General features: G+C 41.5%; 1 protein-coding gene across 1 annotated transcript; it reads right to left on the minus strand.

Moving 5' to 3' along the window:
- Positions 1–4,105: 4,105 nt before the first annotated feature.
- Positions 4,106–9,823, minus strand: ZSCAN21 (zinc finger and SCAN domain containing 21). The gene is given in 4 exon segments (XM_081296840.1): positions 4,106–5,040; positions 5,042–5,298; positions 8,870–9,059; positions 9,331–9,823. Coding segments are annotated over 4 exon segments (1,473 nt in total). The 5' UTR covers positions 9,730–9,823; the 3' UTR covers positions 4,106–4,413.
- Between the last annotated feature and the right edge of the window lie 608 nt (positions 9,824–10,431).

Here is a 10,431-nt window from a genome sequence, read left to right on the forward strand (position 1 = left end):
CTGAGGCCGGCTTTGAACTTGTGATCCTCCTGCCTCAGCCTCCCAAATTGCTGGGATTACAGGTATGTATCACCATGCAATGTGACTGATAGATTGTAAGGTGGAGTTTTGTTTTGTAAGAAACCACTAAACTGTTTTCCAAAGTGGCTACACCATTTTGTATTCCTGCCAGAAATAAATGAGATTTTTGAGTTGCTCCACATCCTCACCAGTTTGTAATATTGTCTGTGTTCTGGATTTCACTAATAAGTGTGTGGTGGCATAATATTGTTAAAACTCCAAAATTTCTGACATGATGTGGGATATATTTGTGAATATGCTTATTTGCCTTCTTCATATCTTCTTTAGTGAGGTATCTGTTAAGGTCTTTGACCCTTTTTAAAATCAAGCTATTTGTTTTCTTCTTGAGTTTTTTCTTTATGAATTTTTGGGTGACAAGTCTTTCTTTTCTTTTGGTGGTACTGGGGATTGAACCTAGGACCTGTGCATGCTGGGCAAGTACTCTACCACTGATTTACTCCCCCACTTGTGGATGACAGTGATTTATTAGATATTTCTTTTGAAAATACTTTCTGCCATTTGTGGCTTTTAAAAAATTATTATTCTTAATAAAAAATTATTATAGTCCTTTATTTTTATTTTAATTTCACAGAGCAAATATGTTTAATTTTAAAAATAAGAGACAGTGTCTTCCTATGTTTCCCAGGCTGGCCTTGCACTCATCTTTCTGCCTCAGCTTCCTGAATAGCTGAAATTACAGGTGCATGACACCACACCTAGTAATTTGTTTTTTTTCTTTTAGAGAGAGTGAGAGAGGAGAGAGAGAGGGAGAGAGAGAGAATTTTTAATATTTATTTTTTAGTTCTCGGCAGACACAACATCTTTGTTGGTATGTGGTGCTGAGGATCGAACCTGGGCCGCACGCATGCCAGGCGAGCGCGCTACCACTTGAGCCACATCCCCAGCCCCCACACCTAGTAATTTTAGTTTATCTGTTTTTCTTTCTTTCACAGATTGTGTCTAAAAAGTCATTGCCGAACCTAGGGTCATTTAGATTTCTTCCTGTTATCTTCTAGTATTTTTATAGTTTAGTGTTTGGTTAGATTTGTGACCTAGTCTGAATTTCTGTGAAGGGTGTGAAGTCTTTTGTTTTTTTGAATGTCTAGTTGTTCTAGCACTATTTGTTGAAAAGACTACACATCAGCTCATTTTTATATTGTTTCCTAAGTAGTTCTTTTTTTTTTTTTTGATGTCTTCAAACACCACATACACATAACACACAAACACCTTGGGTCACATATTTCTAATATTATATCTTTATTGGTGTGTGGGGGGGTAGTGGGGATTGAACCCAGGGGTGCATTACTTCTGAGCTACATCCATAGTCCTTTATTTTTTATTTTAATTAATTAATTAATTTTGGTACTGGGGATTGAACTCAGGGGCACTCAACCACTGAGCCATGTCCCCAGCCCTGTTTTGTATTTTATTTAGAGACAGGATCTCACTGAGTTGCTCAGCACCTCACCATTGCTGAGGCTGGCTTTGAACTCTCTGTCCTCCTGCCTCAGTCTCCCAAGCTCCTGGGATTACAGGCATGCACCGAAGCACCTGGCAGTCCTTTCTATTTTTTGAGACAGGGGCTCACTAAGTTGCTGGCGCTGGTTGAACTTGTGATCCTCCTCTCTCCTGAGTTGCTGGAATTATAGACATGTTATAATTGAATGCCTTTATTGTTAATATTTATTTCTTCACTTCTACTCAAACCATCTGCTTCTGCCCCACCTTCTTTATTTAGGGCTACCAGACCTTTTTTTTTTTTTGTAATTTTTTTTTAGTTGTAGATGGACACAATTCCTTTATTATATTTTTATATGGTGCTGAGGATCAAACCCAGTGCCTCACACATGCTACCACTGAGCCACAACCCCAGTCCCTAAAGGTTGCCAGATTTAACAAGTAAAAATACAGGACATCCAGTTATATTTAAATTTTAGAAAAATAAGTAATTTAATATCCCACTTCCCCTTCACCTTCTGGCTTAGCAAAAGCCTTCCTCCTCTCTTGCTTAAGTCTTTCCCCTTCTTCCTTTTTTCGGTGACCATACCAAGATTTCTCCTGGAGAGATGCTTCAGTAGATAACGTTTCTCTTCCTCAAAAATCATCTGTCCCCATCTTTCTGAATATATAACAATAACTGGGGTCAGACCTCAGCATAGTCCCACTGGGAAAACAGTGAGTGCTGCAAGAGAAAATCTTTCTCATGGAAGCATTGCTGAACCTGGCTAAGATTACTGACAGGAACCAGAGGAACACACGTGGGAATGGCTCCTGAGGTATTGGGCTGGGAGTGGAGGCCGTGGTGTTGGGGTGTGAAATATAAAGCCAGGATGGGGAGAGAATGGCTGCAATCCTGCTGACCTCAAAGATAGGGAGATTACCTAGGGAGCCCCAGTGCCATCAAGAGGGTCTTTAAATACGGAAGAGGAAGGCAAAGAGTCAGATTAAATGTGCATATGGAAGAATGGCCAAAGAGATGCAACATTGCTGGCTTTGAAGGTGGAGAAAGGAACAATGAGACAAAGTGGGCTGCCACCTGGGTGGCCCCTAGGAGCTGGTAAAGGCAGGGAAACTGATTCTCTCCAGGACCTGCCAGGACCCCCCTAGGGGACCACACCCCTGCTACCAGCTTGATTGAGACTCATCTCAGAATCCTAATCTACAGATCTGCAAGGTAACAAAGTTATGTCGTTTCAGGCCATTAAGTCTGTGGTAATCTTTTATCTTTTTGTGGTGCTGGGGATTGGACAGGGTCCCATTTGCCAGGTGAATGTACCACTGAGTTTGAAGGAATTTGTTAGAAAACAAATAACAGCCCTGATGGACTTTAGATGGTTCTTCCAGACTTGGCCATGAATGATAGCTTACGGTAAGTGAGGTAGATTTAGATTAGAATTAGCAGAGTTCTGAGAAAAGGGTCAGCAGGCCCAGTGCATGTTAAAACTAACTTATTGCTTGAGACCTGAGAACCCCACGCTGGACTGTTATCCCAGAGGAACCAAAGAACTCCTGGTTCACTAGGATAACAGGATGCACCATGACAGGCGCCTGGTACTGAGTTCAGTGGTGGCTGTCCCCGAGGCTAGAATTAACAGCAGATTCTACCATGCAACTGAGTTCCCTAATGTTAGTGGGGATGACTGAATTCTGGATTAGAAGAGGCGGTGGCATTTAACCATCAAAGGTAAAGTGGACCTCCTAATGGTGGGCTCAGCTGCTGCCTAAATGCTCTGTGGGCCTTTATCATGAATATACAGACAGGTTGGCATTGCATGTAGAGTTTAAGGTGCTGGCAGGACACCCAGATCTGTAACAAACTACTTGAAACAGAAAAAATTTGTTTTTCCAGTAATTACACCTTACACCACCCCAAATATATGGCTGATACATGAAGACTATCATTTAGAACTGTGGCCTAATTGGATCCTGGGATGGCATACAGGGCAGCTTCCAGAGACCAGACTGGTACTAGCATGAACCTTTCTTGTTACCCTGCTTGGAAGAAGGCAAAAAGATATTTCAGTGACTACTTAACAAAACAAAACAAAATAAAACAAACCTATCATAATATGAAGATAAAGCAGTTGGGTTTCTAGATTTCTGGACCAGAAACACCATAAGGAAAAGGCCACAGAGATTGCAGACAGGACAGACCGGATGGCTTTGTTTTTTTTTTTTTTTTTTGACAGGATGGATTTAAGATAATCAAATTATGTTTTGGAAGAAGGAAGCTGCCCAGGGAGAGTCAATTTTAATAGACTCTGGAATGGACAGGATAAGTACAACCAAAATGCAAATAAAGTTGACAAAATGATCCCAACAATAAAAAAAAATGTACTTAATACGTAGGGGAAAAAGCACAATGTAGACCAAAATGTAGCTTCTATACACACTCTACCACAACCTCTCATATATACATTCACAAGTAACAAAAGCTTTACTTACCCCCAACTCAAAATTTCTAAGAGCTAAACCAGTAGTAATAGTTTTATAGTCAGTTTTGATAGTACGTCATGTATCACAATAATAGTCCTGAGGCATGATATGATGTTACATGTTTATTCTGAATTCAATTAAACTGTGTTCAGTGTTATCAATTCTTCACAAGTTATAACTCTGGAATATACATTGAAAGGTTAAACAGTTTTAATATTTCTTAATTATACTGGATATACATCAGTTTATGCAGAAGGCAATGCTGGCATGGTTTGCTGGGTCCTGAAGTATGGGGAGGGGACCTCCTGCCTTTGAGTGCTGTGGAGCTGTCACTCCACAGGCATCCCTGATGGTGGGTGGAACAAAATCTATCAACAGAGTTTACTGCATCACGGGCTTCTCCCTACCATTTACGTTCTAAAGTTTACGAAAACAATAATGAAAGAGGGATACTTGACAATTATAGTACTTCTCCCTCTCCAGTGTGGACTCTTTGATGTTTAGAAAGATTTGACTTGCTACAGAAGGTTTTTCCACAATGATTACACCAATAGGGCTTTTCCCCAGTGTGGATTCTATGATGTTTATTAAAATTTGAGCTGTGGTTGAAGGCTTTCCCACACTCCTTACATTTATAGGGCTTCTCTCCAGTGTGGAGGCGCTGATGTGAACTGAGACCTGCATGCTGGCTAAAGCTCTTTCCACACTCATTACACTGATAGGGCTTCTCCCCAGTGTGGATGCGATAGTGTCGAATGAGGCTGCCTTTACCACTGAAAGCCTTTCCACAATCTTTACACTGATAGGGCGCCTCTTCCGTGTGCATTCTCTGATGCTTAAGGAGGTCTGAGCTCTGCCCAAAGGCTTTTCCACACTTACAGTCATAGGGCCGCTCCACCAGGTGTGTTCTGTAATGGAGGGTAAGGTTTGAGCTATGGCTGAAAGCCTTCCCACACTTGGTGCACACATAAGGTTTCTCCCCAGTGTGCGTTCTCCGGTGTTTGGTAAGATTCGAGCTATTACTAAAGGCTTTCCCACACTCGGCACATATGTAACGTCTCTCTCCTGGGGTGGGTTTAGTGTGTACTGATTCTGCCCCTTTCTTGGAACCTGTGTCTTGAAGAGGGGTTTTTGTTCCTCTTTCCTTTCCAAGGTTCCCCCACTGCCTTTCTGACCTGGCCCCACACTTATTGGCAACAATCACAGGAATGATATCCCCTTTGAGTCCATCTGCATGAGACTCTTCTTCAGAACTTTTCTGCTCATCTGCTGATTCCTCATTATGGGGATCCAGTTTATAGTCTGAAACAAGAAATGGAGAAAGGATATGCTTGTTGTTTCCTATTAAGAGGAAGAAACAGTTAAAAGAGAAATAGGATCGTCACACATAAGCTCCCTACCACAAGCTACAATGGTCTGATGAGTACATGAACATTTCTGCCATGAAAGCTTCATATATATGGCACAAGGTATAAACAGGAAAATAAGCACATCTGAATAGGAGCAAAGGAGACGAATGATGCTCAGGCAGGAACAATGACCAAAGCTGATTAAGGAACAAAAATAACTTAAGGGAGATGAGGCTAAGCAGCAAACTCACAGAACCTGCATTCCCACAGAACCGAATATGAAAGTGATGAAGAACTTTCAGGGCATTCAGTCCCATTTACATTCATTCTGATTCCAGATCAGGACTAATATGAATGGGGGTTAACTCACCATTTAACTAATGCTGGCTATGTCTTATCATTAGTGACAATATCAGACTGAACCAGTTTAAAGCATTTTGCTAGGTAGTTAACACTTTATCAAAGTCATTTTAACCATTTGTGGAAAAGGGGACTATGAGAAATGCACTCTGAAAAACAGGCTCTTGTGGAGAACTGTTATCCCTCCATGAAACCCGTTTTTCTCTCTCTCTCCCTCTCTCTCTTCATCCTCCTATTCACTTTTCATAAGAAGCAATCCCTTGGCGACATTTTGAGTTACTGCATGAGCCATGAGCTATGTGTAGCACGTACATCTTACTTAACATAAATAAAAGTAACTTAATACAAGTTAAGATTTCGAAAGTAGTCTAATGAAGCAGGCTTTGAAAAACAGTTTTCTGAGGCTGGGATTGTGAGTGGTAGAGCACTCGCCTAGCACAAGCAAGGCCCTGGGTTCGATCCTCAGCACCACATAAACATAAATAAATAAAATAAAGATTAAAAAAAAAAAGAAAAGAAAAACAGTTTTTTAGGGACATTTAGCTCAGGGACATTCAGCTCACTTGGTTTATTTCCTGAATTTGAGTCTTTGTGTCTTTCATCACTTCTGGATAATCTCAGTCTCTCCCAACTCTATTCTCCCCTGGAACTGATGTTAAACAGAGCTGTATGGCCTGCCCACTCCCCACTACTCTCAGCGCCTTCCATCTCTTCTTTCCATGCAGCATTTCAGGTAACTTTCTCAGTTTACCCCTCAGTCCACTAATCATCTCTTTAACTGTTTAAAACAGCCACTGTGTTCATTTTATTGACCACAGTTTTCATGTTCAGAAACTCTATTTTGTTTTTAATCAAAGCTGCCTGTTTATCCCTCCCCCAACAGCTTCTTACTATCTTGAGATTGCAATGATTTGTATTAATTTATTTGAAACCAACTTAAAGTGATTTACATCGATGTTCCATTATCACAGATAATTGAGCTTTAATTTTCCTTCTGTTTGTGTCTACTGACTCTTATTCTCCCTTGGGTATTTCATAATTTTATAACTTTTATTTCTTAGAAAGGCTTTATCCCCCCCAACTCTCACTCTAAATAACTGTACAGCCTGGAATAGTCTAGAATTTGCTGGAATACACGGTCTGTAGCTTCACATTTGCTCTGTCACGTACTGAGAACCAAGGCTTATGTTAAATTCTTGGCTTGGAGGTTTCTGTACCATTCAGGTAAAATAAAGTCAGATCTCCTACTAAGGTAGCTGTCTAGGGTTTCAATGTCTCTGGGTATGCTTCTATCTCCACTTAGATTGGCAAACTTCGGTTCTAGATCCCATGCTAGTAGGATCGTTCTTTGGGCCTAACAAGACTTTTCACAGTTAGTGTATAACCTTTTGGGTCTTCATGCAAGGCTTTCAGAAATTTCCTTTCCCTCAGGAGGGCTCAAGAACCTGTCTTTTCTCCCCATTTGGACACTAAAACCTGAGCCTGCTACTGGCTCTGATAATCCTTCCTCTCAACCTCTCCTCTGGGCAGCACTGCCAAGTGACTATGCCAAGAGAAACAGAAAATAAAACTAACCATTATGGCTATCTATAACTTTAAGTAGTCTAGAAACTCCCAGAAGGCTCCAAATGACTAGAGAGAAGAATTGGCATTAACTATTTAAATTTAGCCAGACAGTTCCCTTTTTTTTTTTTTTTTTAACTTTTCCCAGAGAATATGATTAACAGAGATCAAAACTCTGTTTCCAGCCAGGCATGGTGGTACACACCCATAACCCCAGTGGCTTGGGAGGCTGAGGCAGGAGGATCACAAGTTCAAGGCCAGCCTCAGCAACTTAGTGAGGCCCTGTCTCAAAATAAAATATAAAAAAAGGACTAGGGATTTGCTAGTGGTTAAGCACCCCTGAGTTCAATCCCCAATATAGAAACAAACAAACAAACAAACAAAAACCCCACCCCTGTTTCTAAGATGGAATTCCATGTGTGTGGGACATGGTAACATCTCATGGAGATTTCTGAGGGCTATGGACTCTGCTCATGAAAGCACAACATACACATGATTAGCGATTACACCACCTACACTTGAGCAAAGCCCTGGTGGACTATAATATCTGGAATAATGTCCCATGTTTTCATAAACATAACTAAACATTAAATATTTTAAGATTTAGTTGTAATTCTTTTAGGAAATGATAGTATGAGCATAGAAACCATTAGTATGAAATAACAAAGGGGAAAACCATCTATAGTGTCTAAGACTGTTCTGTAAACTATGATCTGTGGATTTGAGCAGGGAAGTACAGCTATCCCAATTCAGCTGTGACCTGCTAGCTTCAGAAAGGAGGATGCCAGTTATCTTCCATTCATTCTTTCCCGATCCATTGTTTCTTGCTCTGTACCCGCTAGAGGACTGTACAACTGTCTTGTTTGTCCTGATCTGGCTGCCAGGGGTGTCTAGGGAACACTAGCAGAAGATGTGTGGGCAAGAGCAGCGTCAAACTGGGGTATTTATTCCCTTTGCTCTCTATCTGATGACAGGGTCTACAGCCACAGCTCCTATCAAGTGCCTCCCTCCTCCCTCAACCAAGGCTACAGCTCTCATCAGACTCTGGTGACAAGTCCTCTTTCTCGACCCTTTAGGCTTATAGAGAGTAATGCCCTCCTCCCTTAAATGGTACTGGGAACTGAACCCTGGGGAGCTTAACCACTGAGCTATATTTCTATCCCTGGTCCTTTTTACTTTTTTTTTTTTTTTTTTTGACAGGGTTTGCTTAGTTGCCCAGACTGGCTCTGAACTTATAATCTTCCTGCCTCGACCTCTTGATAGTTGGGTTATTACAGGCATGCACCACCACATCTGGTGATAATAATACCTTTACATTGCTGTCTAGGGTGCTCTACCCGTCATTGGCTGTACACAACTCTGTAAAGTCCTTTACCTAACTCATTTCACTTGGCCCTCTAAGAGTGTGCCATCTGTTGCCACACCAGGACCCTGGTGATACAGTTAAATGTGGGAAAGAAAGGAAACTACTTTGCTTAGTTAGCCTGCTAGTCAAGTCAATCCAGGAGTCACTACACACCAGGAGTCACTACACACCAGAAACTATGGATCCTTCTCCTTCTTCAACTATGAAGGCCAGGGCCCTGTGAGATGGTGCTCACCTTGACTTTTTCTTGGATCCTGAGTGTAATCCTGCTCCTCACCAGTCTCTTGGATATACAGAGGCCCCCAGGATTCATACTTGGGACTGGTCTCCACAGACTGTGTCTGCATGCTGCTCAGGGATGCCTTGGCACTTCCTGAAGATGATGTCTTCTCCCACACTTGTTTCTGTTCATTTGGAGTTGAAACCTAGAAACAGTAAGAAATGGCTGGGTTTGTGCACAGCTCATATTAGAATGAAATATCTCAGGGAAAAACTAGGGAAAGAAAAGAAAAACATCCATCCTACTGGATCCTCAAGATTAAAGGTAGTTTAGGACAGGAGAAGAAAACTTACAAGGAAAATGGTCCAACTCACAGTAATTCTACCCAGCTAATTTGGTTGAATGGACAAATCCGTGTTCCTGCAGGGAATGCTATGCTTTTAATATCTGAAATTTAAAAAGCCCCCCTTCCCTACCTGCAGTGCTGGTTCATCCAGTTCTCGCTCCAGATCTTCCAGGAGAGTGACGGCCTCTTCGGCACTCTCTGGGCAATGGTCCTGCACCCAGGCCTGAAGTTCCTGGGGCAGGATGGTCAGGAACTGCTCCAGCACCAGCAACTCCAGGATCTGCTCCTTGGTATGGATCTCCGGCCTCAGCCACTCACAGCAGAGCACCCGGAGCTGGCTCAGGGCCTCCCGGGGCCCAGGGGTGTCATGGTACCCAAACTGCCTAAAGCGTTGACGGAACATCTCCAGGCTGGGAAGGCACTTCCCTTTCTCTTCTTCATCCTCGACTTTCACAGTCACAGGCCCCACCTGATCCTGAGGGGGCCTGGGGCCCAGAACTGTGGCCATGCCCACCACCTTGGTCATCATACAGACTCCAGAAATGGCTTCTCTAGGGCAGGCTTTGTGGAGCAGGAATTTTGGTTCTTTTGGGTTTCTGGTTCCTTAGGGCCACACGTTAAACCTATGAAAATACGGTCACCATAAAATCACCAAATGAAAAAGTGACTTTTTTTGTTTGTTTTTATCGACATACTTTTAGTACAGGATATTGCAGAAATTATGACCAAAATTATTATTCAAAATTATTCTGGAGTCAGCTTTGATAGCCTACTTTGATTTTACTGTGTTGTGTCTCTACCTTCCTAAAAAGTGCTGTGTGGCATAATTTTAAAATCAGATTAATTTACTCCAAAAACTGTTTCACAATCTTACAACTAGAGATACCTTAGTTTCTGAACATTCAACAAGCTATCTAGTGGTCAAATACTGTCTGTTTGAACCTAAGACATTTATTTCACTTGAACATTAAAAATTTACTAGTCAAGGGCTGGGTTTGTGGCTCAATGGTAGAACACCTGCTTAGTATGAGGCACTGGGTTCAATCCTCACACCACATAAAATAAAAAAGTTATTGTTTCTATCTATATTGAAATATATTTTTTAAAAATTTAGTAGTCAAATAACTGGGTTTGTTGGCATAACCAGGTATGAGGTTGGAATTAATTAACATACAATAATGAAGTGTAATTAAAGACATAATTTTGAGCTTCACTTGACCCATTTTAAGTA

The sequence above is a fragment of the Spermophilus citellus genome (assembly GCF_964194105.1).
Source record: "Spermophilus citellus genome assembly, chromosome: 6".
Lineage (NCBI taxonomy): Eukaryota > Metazoa > Chordata > Mammalia > Rodentia > Sciuridae > Spermophilus > Spermophilus citellus.